The sequence below is a fragment of the Echinops telfairi genome, unplaced genomic scaffold, assembly GCF_000313985.2.
Source record: "Echinops telfairi isolate 266 unplaced genomic scaffold, ASM31398v2 ScPeMD7_7400;HRSCAF=8409, whole genome shotgun sequence".
NCBI lineage: Eukaryota > Metazoa > Chordata > Mammalia > Afrosoricida > Tenrecidae > Echinops > Echinops telfairi.
Window position 1 is genome coordinate 48,233,683 of NW_022111300.1, and position 23,141 is coordinate 48,256,823.

Below are 23,141 nucleotides of genomic sequence, written 5' to 3' on the forward strand. Positions count from 1 at the left end.
TACAAAAGCAAAAATGCATCTGATACGTAGCTCCGATACATAGCGATGCAGACAGAAGTGTGTACAGTATGAGCCAATCAGTGGCAGTAATGACAGAGCATGCGCTATTAAGCTGAAGCCGCGGAAGTCGAAGCACGAAGTGGCGAGGGTTCACTGTACTCAGAATCAGTGTCTTTATGTTTAGCCATTTATGGTTTTTGTGAGATTGTCTCTTTGCCAGTTTCTTTTGGATCGCAATTTTCCCTCCTTAAATTTACAATGATGTGTATTAATGTTAACTACTTAGCTTTTGTATTACATGTAAAATGAAGTTTCATTAAAAATATTATGTTCAGTCCTTCAATGTTTGTTCCTGCATCCTCACACTTGTAGTCTAAGATTACAAAATCATTCCCAAATTATCTGTGAAGTGTTGGGTCCTTCTCAGTAGCTGTCTGCGAATAGTTAAGTCAGAGTCCTGTGCCACCTTTACATCCAAGAAACTATCTATGGAGCAGAGGAGAGGTGTCACTGAAGTACAGAGAACAGGAAGTTTATAGTGTGAGTGTGAATGTCAAGCAAAAGCAACATTCATACACTTAAAATCACCTAGGGGAGCTCAAGTTCAGAAAAGATACTTGGAGTTAATTTCTTTCTTGTATAACACACTCGTTGAGAGAAGCTGATTTTTAGGAGTGTGTTCTACAAGAAAGTGGGCGCTGTGGTCAGGTTTGTCGGGGACTTGTGTGTGCCATGCTCACAACAACCATGGCAAAGATTAGTTTCCTTTCAGTATTTCTCTTTTCAAAAACTGCATTGGTGGTGTTTTCTTTGGGCTTAGGAACATGGTAACGGGTAGTTGCATGCTCTCCTGATGACCGCCTGTGGCCTGAACACTCTCAATAGAAGTTTAGGAAACTTCATTCTCAGATTTTGAATTTTAGATGATTAGTATTGTAGGAGCCCTGGAGGTGCAGTGGTTATTTACTTGACTGTTAGCAGAAAAGGTGGTGCTTTGAGCACCCCTAGCTGCTCTGAGGGCAAAAGATAAGGGAACCTGTTAAATATTTGCAACTTTGGAAACTCTATGGGACATTTCTCCTCTATCCTGAGGGGTCACTCAGAGTTAATCGACTCAATCGATAGCAGTGGGTTTGATTTATGAATGGTGATGCTTAAGAGGAGGGGGAAAATGGGAGTGAGAGATAGGAACAGATTTTTTAAGTGCATTTATTTAATCCCAGACACTTTGTAAATGAAAATGTGGTGCTGAAATACACTTGTGGGGGAGGTACGAGTTCTGTCGTGTCGAAATGTAACCTTCTTTTTCTTATTTATTTAATGTAATAGGTAGTCTGTGGTCACTTTATGTAATAATTGCCATCTTGTGGTTTTGCATTAGTACATAAGGACATGAAATTGATACTTGAAGCCATAGGTGGGGTCTAGGTTTAGATCCTGAGCTGAGGGCAGCTTATACTTTGGATCAATAGCTTGGTGTGGATTTCACAAAGGCCTTTTGGTTTTGAATCTCAGCCTTCAGTGACAATGCGTCTGTCAGACCCAGAGCATCCAACTCGGATCTTGGTGGTATCTCCCCCCACCCCCTTTGTCTGCCTCTCGAAATATTTCCTTCCATATTTCATACCAAGAAATTTTTGCCACATACCCAAGACAACCTTGGCCCATAAGAGCTATCTCTTGGTATGGTTATTTAATTAATTCTTAATTAATCTGAATGACAGGCCAAAAACCTTGGGGAGAAATGAATTATGACATGAGCAATGAAAGTGTGTCAACATAATGGAAGGGGTTTGTATGTTAAACACCAAAGTACTATGCCTGGTGGAGTTCATTTTATTTAAGACTTCGAACCTCAAGGAATTGGTCCTGCCCTTTAGGGAGGAAATTGTGTCTAAAAGAGGAACTGTCTAGCTTAATTGGGGTGAGTTAGCTTCTAAGTTCACAGGTGTCAGATCCATGGGTGGACTCCAGACCCCTTTCTACAGGCACCACTGATAGGAATTCTTTCAGGGCATCAAGGAAAGTTGAGAAAGGGAGCTTTTAAGGATAATACTTAAATTAACTTGGAATCATGGCATGATTCACGCTGAGCCTGAGTCTTCACTTAGGCCTGCCTCGGTTCACTAATAATTGTGTAATACACATTAAGTCGGGAACTCACCTGACCGCTGTGTGTGCTCCATATTTTCCAGGACTCTGAGCTCCCAATCTCTCCTGTCGAGTGTGGGGCTGTCCAGAGTAGCACCTCTGCAGAAGAGTAAAGGGAACGTCGTGTTCTTCTGAGCAGAAACACCCCCAAAGACAGAAGTTACACGTTTTTGTTGAAATTAAAACCTTAACCACTAGAACATGTAATATTTAAGAGATTAAAAGTGGACCTTTTTGGTAGTTTCTTGAAAATGATAAGCTTTCCTCACTTTCTCCTATAAGAAATAACATTGGAGGGTGGTATTCTTTTCTTCAAAAAACAAAAAAGCAAAGGCAAGAAAACTTTTTCTATCTGAATTAAACTGCCACGGATGTTTGCATTATAATCTAAACTGGGCTACTGTGGATTTATATTGCATGAAATTAACAAATCTCTTTTCTGTTTCTTTGCAGGCAGCTATTTTCAACTTCATCACAAGCTTTTCTACAGAGTCAGAAAGTGCACAGCTTTTTTCAGTCCATCTCATCAGAGCCCTTGCACAGTCTCGGTAAACAGCCCTCTGCTCTCTGTGTCTCCTGGCTTGGTTTTTCGGTTTCTTTGCTTTCCTGTGCCATCTTATATGGGTTTGCCTTTCTGTTAACACTCAGTGAGCAGTGGCATATCCTTTTGGAATATTGGTAGTTTATAATAAATTTTACAGGATTTTTGTTTTGTTTTTTTTTTATAAAGCGCATGTAACACTAATGTAGGAAAACAGATTGATACAGATAAGGTCTGTGTACCTTATCCACTTCTGGACCCACTTCATCCTTGGGTTGCTTGACACAGGTGGCGAGATGTCAGATGTGGCTGCATGATGTCCGTTTAGCCTGTGACCTGCCTTTCCTCTGTGTGCCTGTACCCACCCAGCTGGAAAGAGTAGCCTCTCCTCTCCTCCCTTGTCCACTTCATGTTCGGTCTGAAGTTTAAAGGTCAGCCACGCTACATGAAGAATGCCTTCCCATTTCCTTAATGTTGCTTTTGATAAAATCTTTCTTTCGAGCTTAAGCAATGTAATCTGTAAAGTCTCCATCTTCTCTCGGGTCTTCTCTGTTTTTAACCTACCCCAAGATTAGCTCAAAATTAAATTGGACGGTTAAGACCCTTGACATGCTGTGAGCTTCCGGAGCTTGGTTTCCAACCTGTGCTGTAACTGCTCAAGGCCTGCTGAGCATTTACGTGGTGTACCTTCCAGGTTTAGTCTCAGGGCCTTTGAGCAATCTGACCCCTCACTTGAACTTCCTGTATCCTACAAGAGTTCAGGAGCAGTTCTACCCTGTTCTGTAGTGTCCCTATGAGTCGGAACCAACTTAATGGCAGTGAGTTTGTTTTGTTTTTAAAGAGGGACAAAAATCCATATTTTCTCAATTTGGGTAAGATGAAAGAAAAGTAAATAATATAATTGGATATTACAAAATGATGGCTTAACTTTTAAATTTTTTCTAATTGTGTATATACGCCTTCAATATTTTAAACAGATTATTAACCAATAGAATGAAAACACCTGACTCTTCATGACTGACTGAAGTAGCGTGAACAACTCCGTGTGTAAATGTATGCCTGGATAGTGGTGGTCATTTTGTTTGTTGTTGTTTTAAACTAGACTCATGATTATTCTAGGGATACACAAACTTATAACATCCAGTGCTTTCTGCCTTGAACCAAGTATGAATACTTTCTTAATGAATATCTATAAAAATTAATTCCAAAAAGGCTTTGAAGCAAAATTACACTGTTAGTTGAGGTTAACAGACTACCTAGGAGAACTTACCCAAGTGGGTGGTTTGCATAAAAATATTAGAAAACACAATTTTCAGAGCCCGACAGCATGCAGTGCTGTAGAGGTAGGTAGAATTTGTGCACTGGTATCACATTGTCACAGAGGTAAAATACTGTGTTAAAGTCCATGAACACAATGTCACCAAGGTTCACTTGCCCGATCTTCTGAAAAACAGCCAGCACCATGGTTTATTCCCCAGGGATAGAGCTCGGTATAGCATATGCTCACAGCTCAGGTGGGGCTAAGCATTACTGAACGACTTGGTAGCTTAGAGCAGAGTGCTGCGCTTGGGAATCCCTTTCAGGCTGTCCTTTAGTAGAGAAGCAGGTTAGGGCATCTGATGTGTCCTGTGGGGGTCAATGCTGGGCCACAGGCCACTTGTCCTGGTCTGTAATGAGAGAACAGACGCTGAGTTGGGAGGCTTAGAGTAGTTTGGCATCACCACCACACTACTGCTGCACTCATGGACAGTGAACACAGCACACACACCACCTCAGCCACCACAGATGGTTTCAGAAGCATGGTCTGGCCCATCACCCTTGAGTAAACTTGGCTGGCAGCTGTAAGTGATCTGCTGGGGAGTGCTGCTTCCCTGAGTCAGGATTCTGAGCTGTGTCCTCTTGCTTTCCTAACAGAGCTAACTGGTAGGCTTTACTGGTAACCCTCCACTCTTCTGGATTGGGGAGTAATAACTATATTTATTGTCATTTTCTTGAGTCGTTAACAGTATCGAAAACTTCCTGCAGATAACTTACCACCCTCTTTGAAGTCATCTAAGATATTAGAACACTTAAAAGAAGACAGCTCAGAGGCTTCAAGTCAGGAAGAAGGTAAGTACTTAACTCGCTGGAAGAAGTTCTTCTTGCCTGGTGGTGACCTAAGGGCAAGGGCATAGGAAAACTCGGAATGTGAGAGAGATAGCATTTCAAACAAGCAGAGAGGTAATGGAATTTCCAATGAATGGTCTTGGCACAATCAACTTTCCATATTGTATGTGTGCCGGGGACCATACATATTTTATATAGAGAGTCCTTACAGTGTCCAAAAATTGCATCTGAATAACAATCTGTATGTAAAATATAAAACTTTTGAGAAGAAAATACAATCTAGGAAAGGAGATTTTCTTCAACAAGGCAGCAATGTATGACTATAGTGGTGGTATTACCTACCTAAGCTAGAAGTATCAAGCCACAGAATGGAGGTGATACTTGCTGCATCTTTACAGATGAAAGAACACATCTAACACTCTAGAAAGAGCCTCCTGTAAACCTGATAGAAGTATGCATCCAAGACCTAAACAGGCAGTTCATAGAAGAAACAGAATGGCCCTTAAACAGTGGTGAGCCTTACTAAATAAAATGCAGATTAAAGCAACTAGCTTAACATTTCACACTGAATAGATTGGCAAAAATTTTAGGGCCTGGCAAAAATTGAAGAGCCCTGCATTGTTGAATGTGCTAAGAAATGGGTGCTCTCAGCCCCTGTTAATGGTAGTGTAGATTGTTACGACGACTCTCAGAAAGACATTTGTCACTGTGTAATAAAGTCGGGGATCGTTTATGTGGCTCTCTATCAGTTCCGCTGTAAAAGTTGTTCTGCATGACCTCAGTAGGGATGTGCACAGGGTGCTCACGGTAAATAAGTGGAAGTAGCCCAAGTGTTTTAAATGTCAGTAAAGCTCTAAAGAAGTTGTGATGTGATCATGGTAGATAGCAGTTGAAACAAAGGATATTTATGGGATGTGCTGTATTTTCTCGAATAATGTATCCATGTATAAGACCACCCCCACCACCCCGCCCCCGACAGCACACAACGTAGTGTGCTTTTGAAAAGACGGGAGTGACGGACTGGGTTTTGCACAGCTAGCAGAAACTGTGCACTCCATTTGCCTGAAAACACAGCATTATATCGTGCTTGCGCTGTGCCCACTCGGATACTGGAATGATCCTCCAGAGGTTCAGGGGCTGGACAGGCCCTTGATTGTATCCCCATGAAGTCATTCCTTAAAGTTTTCCCTGAACTTGAAGGTTGTGGTTTTGCAGGGGCTTGCTCATAATAGATACTCATTGTTTTGAACAAGATTGGTTTGCCCTCAGGGTGGGACACCTGAAGGGTTATTTAAGAAAATTCAACAGGTTGCACTCGGAAAAATTGCTGCTTTAAGAAATTTCCTATCTTAATCCTTAATAGTGCTAAACACAGTCTAGTACCGGCAGCATTGTTTTGCGTGATCACAGAGTTGCGTGATCACAACCCCTGTTGTGCTTCTGGGGTTTTGCTGCAGCCGCTAGTATGATAAAGTAACTGCTTTTCCCTTCTCCAGATGTGTTGCAACGCACTCTAATCCACAAGAAGCATCCCGGCAAAGTGCCCGTTGTGAAGTAGGTATCCCGTTCGCAAAGCACCGGGATCCAGTTGCTGTTTAGTTGAATGCATTCTACCTTTTTGATGCTTGTGTTCTGTTTGTCCCACCTCGCCTGTGTTACCATTTCAGATCACTTTGGTTGTCTGTTTTTCTCATCTCTAAGTTTTAATAGTTACAGATTGATTTTCCTGTTGACTCTGGAGACTGTCATGCATCTTTGATTTATTAATGTCTAATACTAATTTGTGCTTTTACCACTTCCACAACTATGTGACCACTTTAGATCACTGTAACTTCATTTATCTCCTCCCAACTTACAAATCCTAAACAAAAAACCCCACTCTCAAACTCACTGCCATTGAGTCAATTCTGACTCATAGCAACCCCATAAGATGGTAGAACTGCCCTTGTGGGTTCCAGAGACTGGCAATTTACAGGAGTAGAAAACCTCATCTTTCCTCTTTGGAGCAGCTGGTGGTTTTGAACTGCTGACTTTCCAGATCACAACTCAACTCATAACCACTGTATCACCAGGACTCATATTTTCATTCTGTGCCTATTTTAAACCCCATGAGACCTTTTCCAGGAAGTACTTAGGTTTACTCATCCATTGCTCTTCTTTCTTTGCAGTATTTCTTAGTATTCATCGGTGATTATTTTCCTTCTAAGTAATGCCTGTAGTATTCCTTGTAGTTAGTCTGCCTGTGATAAATCCATTTGTTTTTTGTCTGAAGGGAAGAAAAAAAACAAAAAACCGTGTATTTTGCCAGGTGTAGGATTCTAGGTTGGCAGGTATTCTCTGTTGTTGTTAGGTGCTGTGAGTCGGGCTCGGTTTCAACCTTTTGTGCGACGTAGTAAAACACTGCCCACTGGTGCACCGTCCTCACAACCGTTCACGTGCTTGAGCCCATCAATTAGTGCCAAGAAACAATCCTTTCCTGGCCTTTGGGTCCAGAGCTTTGCTCCCAGGCTCGGTAGCCTTTCTTAGTCCACCTCTGGCTTATGCTGCAGATTTTGGGGCTGGGCAGTGTGAGCTCACGCTTGCCTGCCTGCCTGCCTGCCTTCTAGGGGTGCTGACTTCCTGATCCTACCTGGCTGTCAAATGAGCACTGTGCAGAAGCGAAGGGACTTCATTTGCTGGAGTCAACCTCCACTGCCAAGTGTCCGCCTGTGGGGAGATAGTTCTGGGAGGTCCTGGCAGCTTTGAGCCTCTGGTGCTCATAATGGTGCCTTTTCCAGTGGATTCTTTGTTTTTATCAGCCTTCCTACTCTCTGACCCTCATTCTTGCTTCCTGGAATTGCCTCCCAAATGAATGCCGGTGTTCTAGACTCTGCTTCTGGGGACACTCAACCTCCAGCTGCCCAACTCCATTGTTTCTGGCACTCTGGTTGCTCTTCACCCCACCCCCATTGTCTGGTTTTCATCGTTTGCCTGTAGTATGCTTTGTAGTTTTCTTAGAACTAAGTCTGCTTCTTGAGTCTATAGGCTGATCTCTTTGAGCTTGAGGAAAGTCCTAGCCAGTTTCTCTTCCAGTATTGCTTTAGTGCCTTTATATGGGTCTGCCCAGGTCTGGTTCTTTTTCTCATCGTCAATCACTTGATTCTTTCCCTCGATATGCCTGGTTCTACAGAGGTGTTTTACAGGAACGTCTCATAAAGTGGGGCTAGCCAGACACTGTTTTCCGGCCTAGTTGGCATCTGCTAGACAAGTCTTAGTAATTAAGAGGAAGCTTCAAAAAATTCATAGAAAAATCCCATTATCTTTTAATTCTATTTTCCCACAAAACTTTTGGAAACCCCTTTATAAATACACATTGGTTTATTTCCCAGGTTAAATGAGGGGAACTTGAAAATTTATGGGAGAATTCTGTTATTTTTCCCACAAACTTTTGAAACCCCTTCATCCATGTTACCGTGTGGCATTCTGTAGGAAAATCAGTTTGCTGAGGAAAGGTGACTCCAGGTTCTCCATGGTAACATGTGACCGGTGAGACTAGTGAGATCAGCTTGTCTGATTTGAAAGCGCTGTAAACTTTTCTCTTGGTAGCACTATTGGTACGAGCTGTTCTCCACTGGATGGGTTTCCCCTGCGATACCCTGAACAGAATGGGATTGTGGATTGGAGGAAGCAAAGCTTTACCACCATGCAACACCCAGAGCGCTGTGTGACCTTGGCTGACCAGGTACAGGGATGCTGGCCTTTCTATTTGCCACACACTTAAGGGTTGCTTCCAGTAAGAAAACTGAGTTGTGTGGAAATTATATCTAGCCGTGAGCAAATGTTCAAGTGTTAGCTTTTAAATGTCTTTATATGACGCTTCTGAGTGGGAAAAAACATATTTAGGTTATTTTTATTGTTCATGTAAAATTATTGTTGCCAGGTGCTATCAAGCCAGTTCTACCGCTCAGAGATCCTCTGTACCACAGAAGGAAACAGGCCCAGTTCTGGCATCCTCACATCCATTGCTATTTCCAAGCCCCTTCTTGTGGCCCCTGTGTCAGTCCACCTCAGGGCGGGACCTTCGAAAATTGCTACACACTAAGAGGATATCGCAAGTGTTTATTCTAACTAGAGGAACATATTAAATTATTAATCTAAATGTCTCTGCTTCTGAGATAAGTTTTCTCATTTTAATCACCATTTTATTATAAGGAGCATGAATTTTAAAGCTGATCTACATTTTGGGGGGGTTTTTTGGGCCCAATGTACCGGCTCTCCTGAATGTAATTAGGAAATACTTGCTTTCTTATAATTTGGGTGCAGAAAGTAGAACATTTATTGATATTATTGCTGGTATAATGAAAACCTTCCTCTGTCTAGAAAAATAGATTCCTTAACCTACTGCAGTCTCTGGCCAGCATGCAGCTCTAAGTGCTAATTCCTCCTGGAATATTTGTCTTTGTGAACTAAGTGTAGTTTTTGGAATTATAAGTTGTCTCAGTCCAACATTTTTGATGGTCTGCTCCCAGACCCATTGGGTTTTCCCTTCTGTCTGGGCTGTCAGTTTTCCTTGCTTGCCCTTGGAGAGAGGACTAACAAACTTGTAGCCAGTGCCAGGCCCTTCCAAGAGGTTTTGGTTTGTGGGCAGGAGAAAGGACACAGGTCCAATTTAAAAACAAAATAGGTGATAGATATTAATTGTAAATATGAAATATTTTTCACAGGAAATGTAAAATGTAATGGCTCAGGTAGATGACATCAAAACACGTTGGATATGAAAATCTGCTGGAATATATAACTGGGAATGTTACCTTACATGATTTTGTCTGTTGGATTTCTTTTCGTTCTTCCTACCAGCCATCAGCTGACAAGTGGAGCTTATCTTCAGTAAATAAGAAGAAAGGAAAGCCACAGATAGAAAAGTAGGTTCAATTTACAGTGCCCAGTAGTTGAAATTGGTGAGCAAAGACCATCTTATTTCAATTGTGGGCATGTTTACTTTGTATCTTTCCATAAGCTTTCTTTGGATTTTTATTCTGGGTTTACTTTATTTCAAAGTATTTGAAATATTATTTTGGTGATAAGCTATTGTTAGTGTATTCCAGTTAGAGGGCGAAAAAATCTCAGAATTGTACATTAAAAATTGTGAATCTTGTATTTAAGTTATATTTTGCTTTTTAAACATTTAGAAGAAAATTTCAGGAGAATTTTGCTAATACTGTACTTAAATGTGCTTAGTAAAAAACCTTAGGGGAAATATTACTAATCTGTATATGTTTGGTGTAGGGAGAAAATTAAGAAATTGGACAACAGGTTGAATAGTAGACTAAATGGCATTCGTCTCTCAACTCAACAGGCTCATGATGGTCCCGTGAAAGGTAAGAACCCGTTGCTTTTCTCTCAAAGATCCCAACCCCTAAACATGTTTAGCCTGATGGTTTTTATATCAGAGGTGTTAAGTTGCCATATCAAATCTTAACATACTTTAACCTCACTTTGATGCAAAGAAATTTCTGAATTAAACAAGTCTGAGGTGTTAATTACATTAATTGAAGCAATTTAATTTAGCCTTAGAGACAATTCTTTTGTCAGAGTTAGTAACTACCTTTTCCCTAACTTGAGCAACAGCCTCCTTAACTGATCTTCCCAAGCCAATGGCTCTCCCAAGTGGAGGCTCTTCTCGCCTCTGCCTGCTACCCTCAGGGAATTCTCCCAGACGAGAGTCTATACCAGTTTCTTAAAGGCACCTAGATTGAGTTCGTCTTCTGGACCAGAGGTAGATCTAAGAATGTAAATATCAATTATTTTCTATTAAAATTAGAGAGTGATGATTAATTTTTTTGCTTAGTGAAAGGCAAGCTCTTTAGGTGGCTATGGAAAAACTGGGAAAGGGGAGAAGTTTATAACTGCAACTAAGTTCTAATGATTTTATTCAGAAAGTAATTTGACTGCGTGGCCTGGCTGTTAAAATGGAGTTGCTCTTTTTAGATGGGAATTTGGACATTGGGTCTGGACATGATACATGTGGAGAAACATCCTCAGAGAGTTACAGTTCCCCATCCAGCCCTCGGCATGATGGAAGAGAAAGCTTTGAGAGTGAAGAAGAAAAAGATAGAGGTTTGCCATTTAGGTGGGGGGGACCTGGGGGAAAATGTGTTTTGTCCCTTAAAATCAAACTGAAATATAAGCAACTTTATATTCCTATAAATGCCATTACTGATTTTAAAGGGCTTCTTTTTTTTTTTTTAAAGGGCTTCTTAAAACCAATTTCTCAGCAGTTCCCTAGCAGTGTTGATTTTAAACTTACTACATATGAAAGTAACTTTTTTAAAAGGTGCAAGCAAAATGGGGCGTTAGGGTAGAAGGAGTGAAAATTTGTATACATATGTATGTGTGTATATGTAAACATGTATGTCTACATATATGTGTATGTGTGTGAGCATATCCGGTGTGTATATATAAACACATCAGGCACATATATGTTTATAATTTTCATGTATTCCTGATAGATTGACACTTTTATCATAAAATACTCTGGCCCATAAAAACTGCTCCCTCCAAGGTGGTGTTGGCATCTCTTTTTCTGTTACTTTACCTCTTAAGTGTTTGACTTTGTGTCTTTGCTTCTAAAGTGTATCTCTTGTAGAAAGCAGAGAGTTGGATAATTTTATAAAAATATTATTCATTCTGCCACTCTTGCTTGCTCTTTGAAGGGAGTAAACTGTAACCCATTTATATTTAATGTCGTGGCTCGTTTGCAGTTTGTTATCTGTTCGTTTCAGAGCCCCCTTTGATCTGGAGAAAAGAATGGGTTAGGGCAAAATCTAAAATATCTCAGTGCTGGCTATTCTGACCACATTTGGATTGGTACAAATTTGGATTGTTGTATGCCTTTATCTGGTTAATCTCCATCATTCAGAGAGAATTTGCCCCAGTGCCCTCATTGCTTTCCTGGAGGAGAGAGAGGGAAGGGGATCCCTCCTTCACCATCCAGGAATTATCCCTTGGTGATGATGGCAGTTCCCGACTGGTAACACTTGGACTTGAGGTGACACCCCTACTGGGAAGAGAAGGATCACATGGCTTCTCTTGGGCCATCTTGGTAAATCAATTGTGTGGTTTCATCAGGTGCAGCTTCTACATGAGGAAGTAGTATCAGGTGATGTTCGTGAAACTATGGTAGTTGTAGTGCTACATCATAAGGGATTAGCGTCGTCTGCTCCCATAGCTAGTGTAGAATGCAGTTACTCCCAGTTTTCCTAATTTGAGGGGGAAATGAAGGTAGCCTTTCCCAAAGTTGTTTGACGGCTAAATGAGAGGATGTGAGTCTCTTACCCAGAATAGACAAGCATGGAGCATCTCTCATTCCACAGATTGTGGTTGAGCCTGTAGGACGTACAGATAGTCCTGTGGGCTGTAGCCGACAGTGCAGATCTGGCCTCAGTGTCGCTGTTGTTGGAATAATGCTGCATTACTTGGGGGGGCTTCGTCGCAACCATTCTTGTCACAAAGCATAAGTTGGTGGACCACTGTGAAGGACTTTTTAAAATGGCTCGGTTATTAGATGACTTAATGAGCTTTTTCTAAGTGAAAGGATCGCTCAAGGTGCTCTTAAACCAACTACAAACCTACTTTGCTAGAAGGCTTTAGCCCAGCGGTTCTTAACCTGTGGGTCACAACCCCTTTAGGGGTCAAACAACCCTTTCACAGGGGTCACCTAAGACCATCGGGAAACACATTTCCAATGGCCTTCGGAACCAAGACACCCCTCCTCTATCCATCTCCGAGCAGGTCCGCCCACATGCAGACATGCCCACATATGAGTACCCGGCATGAAGACTGTTAAACCATGCTACACCAAGCTTCCAGACAAAATTTCATTTATCAATAGAAATAAATATTTCACAATATGTAATTATATGTTGTTTTTGTGATTAATCGCCATGCTTCAATTATGTTCAATTTGTAACAATGAAAATACATCCTGCATATCGGGTATTTATATTACAATTCATAACAGTAGCAAAATTACAGCTGTGAAGTCGCAACGAAAATAACTTTATGGTTGGAGATCGCTACAACATGAGGAACTGTATGAAAGGCTCGCGGCATGAGGAAGGTTGAGAACCACTGCTTTAGCCATTTCTAGAACATTGACTAAATGCAGGGGTTGCTTTGAAAAGCTTGTGACTTTGTCTTTCTTATTGGGTATATTGTTAAGTACCGTCTGGTCAGTTCTGGCTCGGGAATCCCTCATGTGCAACAGAATGAAACACTGCCAGGTCATGCTCCAATCTCACAATTGTTCTTATGTTTAAGCCCATTTTTGTAGCTGCTGTGTCAACCCATCTTTTCGAGGGCCATCCTTCTTTTTCACTGCCCCTCTGTTTACCAACCACAATGACCGACCTTCTCCAGGAACTGGTCTTTCCTGGCATCTCCAAAGTATGGGACACCAAGTCTTGCCAGCTTTGCACTAAGGAGCATTCTGGCTGTACTTCATCCAAGGACGATCTGTTTGTTCTTCGCCAGCCCCACAATTTAAATGCATCAGTTCTTCCTTATTCAATGTCCAACTTTCACATGCATATGAAGCAATCAAAAAACCATGACTTGGGTCAGGCGCACCTTAGTCCTCAAAGGTCACGTCTTTGCTTTTCAACCCTTTAGAGCTCTTGCGCAGCAGATTGACCCACTGCAATGCACCTTTTGATCTCTCGACTGCTGCTGCCATGAGCATTGATTGTGAGTCCAAGCAGAACAAAATTCCTGACAACTTCCATTTTTTCTCCGTTATGTTGTTCCCTATTGGTCCAGTTGTGAGGATTTTTGTTTTCTCTACAATGAGTAATAATCCATACTGAAGGCTGCAAACCTTGATCTTCATCAACAAGTACTTAAGCCCTCCTCACTTCCAGCAAGCAAGGTTGTCTCACGTGTGTATCACATGTTGTTAGTAAGCCTTTCTCTAATCCGGATGCTGCACTCCTCTTTACCTCATCTAGCTTTCCATTATTTGCTCAGCCTACAGATTGAATAAGTATGGTGAGAGGCTACAACCCAGATGCACACCTTTCCTGATTGTAAACCATGCAACATTCCTCTGTTCTGTTGAATAGCTGTCTCTTGATCCTTGTACAGGTTCCCCGTGAGCACGACAGAGTGTTCTGGATTCCCCATTCTTCTCAAGGCTATCTATAGTTTATTATGATTCACACAGTTGAATGCCTTTGCATAGTCAGTAAATAATAAGTATCTTTCTGGGATTCATTGCTTTTAGCCCAGATATATCTGATGTCAGCAGTGATATCCCTTGTTCCATATCCTCTAATGAATCTGGCCAGAACCTTTAGCAGTTCCCTGTCAATGGACTGTTGCAACAATTGTTGGATGATCTTCAGCAGTATTTTATTTGCTTGTGACATCAGTGGTACTGTTCTATACCTTGAGCATTCTGTTGGGTCATCTTTGTTTGGAATAGGTACAAATATGGATCTCTTTGAATCAGTTGGCCAAGTAGCTGTCTTCCAAATTGCCTGGCTTAGAAGAGTGAGTGCTTCCAGTGCTTCCTCAGCTTGTTGAAACATTTCCATTGATATTCTGTTCTATCCATTCCTGGAGACTTATTTTTAGCTAATACTTTCAGTGCACCTTGAACTTGATCCTTCAGCACAATTGGCTCTTGCTTATATGGGACCTCTTGAAATGACTGAATGTCAACTAGTTCTTTTTGGTATAGTGACTATGTATTTTGTTTAATGTTTCCTGCTTTATTCACTATTTTGCCTATCTAAACTCACTGCCATAAGTTGATTCTGACTCATAACGACCCTATAAGACAGGGTGTACCTGTCCCTGTGGATTTTCCGAGACAATAAATCTTTATGGGAATAGAAAACCCCATATCTTCCTCCCAGGGAACAGCTGCTGGTTTTGAACTGCTGGCCTTGAGGTTCACAGCCCAACTCATGTAACAGAGTACCACCAGGGCCCCTTATTTTGCTCAGAGAATCTTTCAGTATTGCAACTCAAGGATTGAATTTTTCTTGAGGGTCCCCCCCCCCCCAGTTTAAAATATGCTAGATGTGTTCTTCCTTTTTTGTTTTCAAACTGTAGATCTTTGCACATTCCATTATAATTTTGTACTTTGTCTTCTCAAGGTGCCCTTTGAAAGGTGCCTTTCAGCTCTTTTACTTCACCATTTCTTCCGTTTTCCTTAGCTACTGTATGATGAAGAACGAGCTTCAGAGTCTCTTCTGGTATCTCCTCTGGTCTTTCATTGCTTCCTGTCTTTATAATGACCTTTTGTTTTCTTCATGAACGATCTTGATATAATTCCACAGCTCATCAAGTCTCTGTCATTAGTATTCAGTTTCAAATCTGATCTTGAGATCTTCTCGCAGTTCCAGTGGAATACACTCAGGGTCATGTTTTAGCTCTTGTGGACCTTTCATTTTCTTCAGCTTCAACCTGAACTTACATGTGAGTAATTGTTGGTCTACTTCACAGTTGGTCCCTGGCCTGCTTTTACCAGCTTATATTGGACTTCTCCATTGTCTCTTCTCACAGATGTAGTCAATTTCATTTATTGGACAAGTCCACATGTATAAATTATCTTTTATGTTATTGGTGAAAGGTATTTGTGAAGAAATCATTTATCTTGCAAAATTCTATTGTCTGAATCCAGCTTGATTTGTGTCACCAAGACCATATATTCCACCTATTGTTCCTTCCTTTGAGGAGCCCTGGTGGCATAGTGGTTACAAATTGGGCTGCGATCCTCAAGGTCAGCAGTTCTAAAACACCAGCTGCTCCATGGGAGAAAGACTGGGCTTTCTTTTCCCGTTAACAGCTACAGCCTCAGAAACTCACAGGGACAATTTAGATGTTCCATAATATATTTTTTTACATCTTCCAGTTTTCCTAGGTTTATAGTCATACATTCCAAGTTCCAATTATTAATTGATGTTTGCAGCTATTTCATCTCCTTTGAGTCATGCCCCATCAGCCACTGATGATCCCCAAAGGCTTTACTCCTATGGGCCTTCCATCTGAATCATCGTGGTTGACTCTACTCTGAGAAGGCAGGGAACCTGAGTCATATTTTGAGTGCCTTCTGGCCTGAAAGGCCCATCTTCTTACAATGTTCTGCTTCTATTTGTGAGGTTTTCAGCGACTCATGCCTCATAAGTGGACAGCCTGTTTCTTCCTCATAGTCTGTACCTAGTCAGGAAGCTCTGCTAAAACCTGTTCACTTTGGTGACATAGCACACAAGCCACCACAGTACAATAAACTGACAGACAAGTGATGCTTATTGGGTATAGTGGTGGGTTTTGTTGTGTTCTTTTTGAGATTTTTTATTTTTCACAGTTGGTTTTAAAAAAGGATGACATGTGTTACTACATAACTAGTTGAAACCTTAATATATTCGGAAGACCATTTGGCACCACTTAAAATCATTGGATCCTTAACATCATGACTGACGGTGCAGGCCAAAGCCCAGTTCATATAGAAATCTAATTAGCCACCCCAAACTGTTTCAGCTTCTTTTGGACTTAAACAGCAATCTTAGACCTTGCACTGGTTAATGCCGTAAATAAATGATTACACCATGGATAGGTTTTGTTTTGGAAAGCTTAGCAAAACGCATTCTGATTGGGGGAGGTTTATTCTAGAACCACTTAATTATTAATTTAATCTAATATAAATAAAATGGCTGAATTAATAACCATACAGATTCTATATAATCTTTTTCTAAGAAGACAGGCCTGATTTGTCTTTAGAAAATACTAAAGAAAACTGGACGTCTTGAACTGGCTATAATCAACATTTTTAAAAATTAATAATAAACATCTTTGTTTATGCAAAATACAATTAATTTATACAAGTGACTTCAAGAAAATCATGGAAAAATGAAATACAAGGTAATGCAATTTTTCTACAGACTTTTTGGCACCCCCTGGTGTTTATGAGCAGAAACATTGACAAATAGACATTTTATCTCATGACCTATGTCTGTCAGTGCAGTGACTATGTTAATGATTTTTTTAAAATCATTTTATTGGGGACTCTTACAGCTCTTATAACAATCCATAATATCAATTGTAACAAGCACATTTGTACATATGTTGTCATAATTTCCAAAACATTTTCTTTCTACTTGAACCCTTGATATCAGCTCTTTTCCCTCCTTCTCCCCTCACCCACCCTCATGAACCCTTGGTAATTTATTTTTATTATTTTTATTTTCCTATCTTACATCGTCTGCTGTCTCCCTACACCCATGTTTCTATTGTTCGGCCCCTGGGAGTGGGGGGGAGATACGTTGATCATTGCAATCGGTTCCACCTTCTCCACCTTCCCCCTTTCCTCATGGTCTCATTATTCCCATTATTGGTCCTGAGGGGTTTATCTTTCCGTGTGTACATATTCTGGTCTAGCTGGATTTGTAAGGTAGAATTGGGGTCATGATAGTGGGGTTGGGGGGAAGCATTAAGCATTAAAGAACTAGAGGAATGTTGTATGTTTCATGGTGCTATACTGCACCCTGGCTGACTCGTCCCTTCCTTGTGGTCCTTCTGTGAGGGAATGCCCAATTGTCTACAGATGGCCTCTGACCCCCCTTGTTCACATTGAAATGGTTGTTTGGGGTTTTCTGATGCTTGATACCTGATCCAGTAGACACTCCATGATCACATGGGTTGGTGTGCTTCTTCCATATGGGCTTTGTTGCTTCCCTGTTAGATGGTCGCTTGATTAACTAAAATCCTTTAAGACCCCAGACGCTTTATCTTTTTCTTTTAAAAAAAATTATTTTATTGAGGGCTCATACAACTCTTATCACAATCTGTACATCAGTTGAATCAGGCATGTTTGTACGTATGTTGCCCTCATTCTTTGCTAGACATTCACTTTCTATTGCGTGGTATCAGCTCTTCTTTCCCCAACTCCCCTGCACCCTCGTAACCCCGTGATAGGTTGTACGTTGTTACTATTTTCATCTCTCACACTGACCACTGTCTCCCTTCCCCCGTGTTTTCTGTTGTTCTTCCCCCTATAGTGGGGTGTATGGTTATGTCGATACATCGGTTCCCCCTTTCTCCCTTCCTCTCCCCCCTACCCTTCTGGTATCACTATTCCCACTCCTGTTCCTGGATTCATGAGCTCCCATCCCTTTCTACACCTGTGTACATGTTCCGATCTAGTCTGAGTTGGGGAGCAGCACTGGAGTCATGGAAGTGGGGGGTGAGGAAGCCTCAAGGAACCAGCGGAATATAGTGTGTTTCTTCGATGCTTTACTGTACCCTGGTGACTCATCCTTTCCCTGTGGCCTCTCTGTGGGGAGATTGTTCCACTGTCTACAGATGGGCTTTGGATCTCTGCTCTAGCCCCCCTCGTTCTCAACAAAATGTTTTTGTTTTGTTATGTGTCTGCTCATGCCTATTACCTGGTTCCTATGACTCTTCATGATCGCACTGGTGGTGTGCTTCTATGTGGGCTTGTTGTTTCACTGCTGAATGGCAGCTTGTGTAACTTCCAGCCTATGTCTTTTAATAGCCGGGCACTATCCACCTACTTCACCACATTTGCTAGTGCACCGTTTTGTCTTCAGCAATTGTGTCAGGAGGGTGGACTTCTGAGACTGCCGATTGGTTGGAACAAAGTGTTCTTGTTTTGAGGGAGGGTATGAGCAGAGGCCCAAAGCTATATCTTGTTTATTGCCAGCCACCATCAGCTTTCTTCACCACATTTGCTTATGCACACACTTTGACTTCAGTGATTGTGTCGGGAAGGTGAGCATCACAGAATGCCAGGTTATTAAAACAAAGTGTTCTTGCATTGAGGGAGAACTTGGCCCAATATCTGTCTGCTCCTTTAATTCTTAACATATAAATATATGTACATAGGCCTATATCCTTATTGTTATATATTAATATATTTACATATGTGCATTCCTATGTTTATACCTCTATAAATGTCTTTTACTTCCTAGTTATTTCCTCTATTGCCTTTTACTTTCCTCCTGTCCCACTATCATTGAAACATTGGACTCTCTGTACTTCCTCTTGGCTACATTGCACTTGACCACACCCCACGGGCATTCTATGCGCACCTTGCCATCGACTTTAGATCTCTTATTGTCCCTTGTCCAGGGGTTGTTGGGTTTTTACACACTGCATTGGACTTTATCTTTTACCTTCTTTATCTTGATCTCAGGAGCCCCGGTCCAGAGAGTCTGGAATGACGTTACTCCTGGCACAGGGTGCAGAGGGATGCAGCAGAGAAGCCACGTGCTCTTAGTACTTGGGAGGCATGACAGTGGGCTCACCTTTGCCCTGCTTTGTCGCTTCTAGTGTTATTTTTGACAGCCGTCAGACCACTAGCAAAATCTTTAGGAGCGAGAATATTACATTCTAAAAGCAACCCCTTTCCCACCTATCTCCTCTAGATATTTGAGTTAAACTCTTGATTGAATGCTTTTAAATATGAAGCTTATCTGAGACAAGCAGGAAGAACTTGGGTTTGGCAATGTAGAGTGTAAAACAAGTGGATTGCTTAAAGTTGATGGCAGTCAAAGGGGGGGCATCTGTTGTCTCCATGTGAAGGTGGGATGAAGCAAAGGCTTCATCCAGTCTCTAGTTGACCGCTTGCTTTGTTTTGCCCTTATCTTCCGTGCTCTTTGAGCGAGGCCTGGAAACATTCCGTAAGCAAACAGAAAGGTGGTGTGTCTGGGCAGCAGGAGGAGCCCTGGGGGTGGGCACCGGCCCCAATCTCGGACTCCAGAGAGTGCCTTGTTTGAGAAAGACCGATGGCATTTGCCCTTGTGTTGATGTCTGTGCCTGTTTGTCTCCCCCAGACACGGACAGCAATTCCGAGGACTCTGGGAACCCACTAGCCACCAGGTTCACGGGCTACGCTTCTGTCAGCCAGACTGCCAAACCACCTGCTCCGATAGTCTCCTTAGGCAGTGAGCACGGGAGCCTCCTGGAAGCTTCCTTGAACTCACCCAAGTACCCGCATATTTCTTTCATGCCAACGTTACACTGTGTCATGCACAATGGCGCCCCGAAGCCAGAGGTGATGGTGCCTCCCCCCAAAGCTGTGGATGGCAAAACAATAGGAGTGCTGGTTCCTAGTCCTGTGGCTATTTCTGCCATCCGAGAGTCAACCACATCCACCCCTATTGGGCTGCTCGGGCCAACAGCGGCTGCTGGCGAATCGGACAAGCACTTGGAACTGCTGGCATCCCCATTGCCAATCCCATCAACTTTCCTTCCGCACGGTGGTGCTCCTGCTTTGCACCTGACGATCCAGAGGCTAAAACTGTCCCCGCCACAGGGGTCGTCTGAGGGTTGCACCATTAACGTGCCACAGCAGCCAGCCGCGAGTCTGAGCATCGGGTCACCAAATGCTGCCTTCATCCCCGTCCACGACCCAGGTAGTTTTCCAGGATCGCCTGTGGCTGCCACGGACCCCATCACAAAGCCTGCGTCCCAGGTGGTAGGACTCAGTCAAATGGTGCCTCAAGTTGAGGGAAGCACAGGCACGATCCCTCAGCCTACCAATGTGAAGGGCGTCCTCTCAGCCGGGGGCCTGCAGGCTGCCCCACCTCCAGCCTCCTACCCAGTGCCTGGTTCTCCCCTGGCTGCCAGTGTGTTACCCAACCCGAGTTCCAATGTGCTAAGCACGGCGGCCACTTCCACACAGCCCACGAGCGCCGGCCTCAGCCAGATCCAGCCTACCGTCCCTCCAGCTGTTCCCACCCACACCCCCGGCCCTGCCCCGAGCCCGAGCCCCGCATTGACCCACAGCACTGCCCAGAGTGACAGCACCTCCTACATCAGTGCTGTGGGCAACACGAGCGCTGGTGGGACTGTGCTGCCGCCACCACCACCACCACCACCACCACCACCGCAGCAGCACATGGGTCCTTGTGGGTCATGTGGGCGAAGGTGTAGCTGTGGGACCAATGGGAACCTTCAGCTCAACAGTTACTATTACCCTAATCCAGTGCCCGGGCCAGTATACCGCGTCCCATCCTTCTTTACTCTGCCGTCCATTTGCAACGGCAGCTACCTCAGCCAAGCACATCAGAGCAACGGAAACCAGCTTCCTTTCTTTCTGCCTCAGACGCCATATGCAAACGGATTGATGCATGAGCCCGTCATGGGTGGCCAGGCCAACTACGGCATGCAGCAGATGGCAGGCTTTGGGAGGTTCTACCCCGTGTACCCAGCTCCTAGTGTAGTGGCCAGCACTAATGGCTCAGGGCCCAAGAAGAGCGGCAGCGTGTCCTGTTACAACTGTGGTGTCAGCGGGCACTATGCACAGGACTGTAAGCAGTCGTCCATGGAGGCCAGCCAACAAGGTAATGCTGATAGCTCCCAGACGACTTGCTTCTGAAAGGCTGTGGTGGCTCTGGGAGCAGACAGCCGGGGGTGCACCCACTGGTGTGGGCTGTGCTGTCTGTAACCAACCACACAGGGCAGGCGTAGACCCTGCAAGCCAAGAGCACGAGGCAGGTCTGTCAGCTTCCAGTCAGGCCCACAGAAGGCTGACCAGTCAAGCCCTGGCTGCAGTGGCCCAGCTCTGGGTAGCAATACTTTCCTAAAGCTTTAGCCCTGTTTTGTATCATAAGCAACGTTTTTAAAAATTAAAAAAAAAAAAATAGGGCGTGCTCTAAGTCGTCGAACATAGAAGGTTCTTAGAAACAGTGTAGTCTGTCTATGCATAACCAGCTGCCCCGTCCTTCCCAGCTCGGGCTGGAAAGCAAACCAGACCCAGGACAGGATTGCATTTCCCAGGTTTGAGCCTGGTGGGGTTGAATATTCTTACCACCCCCTGAGTGCAGTGAGGACCCTTAAGTATGAGCCCGGCCTGCCGTGGCCACAGCCCAGACTCCTCCACTCACATGTGGCTTTTGTCACTGTGTCCGACCCTGCCCCACCCCCAGAGAGAAGGCACCCTGCAACCGGGAGTAATCGCCAGTCCTCCTTTCAAGCAAAAACAAACTGGCTAGCTAGCTCTGGGTTGCTGTTTTAAGGCATCTTGTGCAGCGCATGCTTCTGCGATGTGGCCGTGGTGTGCGGGACACTGAATTGTGCGCAGTGACTGAGCGGTTCTGTCTTTCCCGTTTTAGGCACTTACAGACTGAGATACGCGCCGCCCCTCCCCCCTTCTAATGATTCGTTGGATTCTGCAGACTGAACCAAGGAAAGCGTGCCTGCCTGATACTGTGACGTGGGGGCAGCGATGGGCCGGGGAGGGACAGAGAGCTATCTCATTGGTGTTTTTGTCATTACACTTCCTGATCACTATGCAGTTGGGAGTTGGGGTCTCTCCTATACCAGTGTCCACAACAAAAGAAGAAATGCGATGCTTTTGAGCCGCAGGTCTCCTTGTTCAACAATAGGCTTCTGTCTCTGACACATGTCACTGAAACGTGAACAGACTGAGCAGTGTGGCGCGGCTTCCCTTCTCCACACTGAACATGTGCCGTGTGCAATGTTTACTGACGCTTCAAAACTGGGTGGTTGACCTTTTTTAAAAAACAACACTAGTGACAGTCATGGTTTTGAAAAAGACACTGCTTCTTCCCTAGCTTTCTACTCTGTGCCCCCGGCCCCCGGCCTGCAGGAGCAACCGGCAGTGGACTGTTCCGCCCTGAGCAAACCACTCTGCAGAGGAAGCCTGCTGGGGCCGGTGGCTCCTTTCCCCGAGACTGTGTGTGAAGGCGCTGACATAGACCAGCGTTGGTGGGCCAAATGAAAACTGGTGGTGGGGGCTGGGGCGCGGGGGTATGACAAACCTTATGATACTGAACAAATACGAAAATGACAAAGAGCTGTTTCTTTAAAACAAAATAACCCACAATACTTTTTAAAACCTTCACCACCCTTTCTTAGCCTGTTGCTTCCAAGAGACGCCAAGTGAACAAGCTGGTGTGACTGTTGTCTCTGTGTGTATGTGTGTGGGTCGTGAATGGCAACAGCCCGTTGTAAGTCCTGCGGTCCACAGCTGTGTTGTGAAAGATGTGAGTGTGTGTGTGTGGGGGGGGAGGGGACGGGTTCCTGGGCCACCTGTTACAGTGTTGCGTCGTGTTTGACCCTGTCTGCTTTATTTCAATCTGAGCAAAGCTGTGGGCTGCTACCACTCGGCAGGCGTTTGCGCCCTCCCTGTCTCTGGTAGCGAAGTCACGCTGTGTCCCAGCATGCGCTACCATCCGCGGGAAAGCAGGACTCCGCGGGGAGGATTGGCGGTGGTATTAATCATGTCTGTGTCACGTCACTTAAGTGTAAAAATGCTGCTGTTTAAACAAACAAAAAGGTTTTGTTTTTGTTTTTAAAGCCAATCTATGTACTA

The 23,141-nt window shown here is 43.6% G+C and overlaps 1 protein-coding gene across 1 annotated transcript in view; it reads left to right on the plus strand.

Annotated features, from left to right (window-relative positions):
• The window catches only part of ZCCHC2 (zinc finger CCHC-type containing 2), a gene marked incomplete at its 5' end in the record, with an annotated part of 51,197 nt that extends 28,372 nt beyond the window's left edge, over positions 1-22,825 (plus strand). Inside the window, 9 exons of the mRNA XM_045296069.1 lie at positions 2,605-2,699; positions 4,718-4,801; positions 6,295-6,352; positions 8,384-8,519; positions 9,635-9,699; positions 10,064-10,155; positions 10,766-10,894; positions 19,636-21,147; positions 21,919-22,825. Coding sequence (XP_045152004.1) covers positions 2,605-2,699; positions 4,718-4,801; positions 6,295-6,352; positions 8,384-8,519; positions 9,635-9,699; positions 10,064-10,155; positions 10,766-10,894; positions 19,636-21,147; positions 21,919-21,986 — 2,239 coding nt within the window. The remainder of the gene's footprint in view (positions 1-2,604; positions 2,700-4,717; positions 4,802-6,294; positions 6,353-8,383; positions 8,520-9,634; positions 9,700-10,063; positions 10,156-10,765; positions 10,895-19,635; positions 21,148-21,918) is intronic.
• Positions 22,826-23,141: the final 316 nt, after the last annotated feature.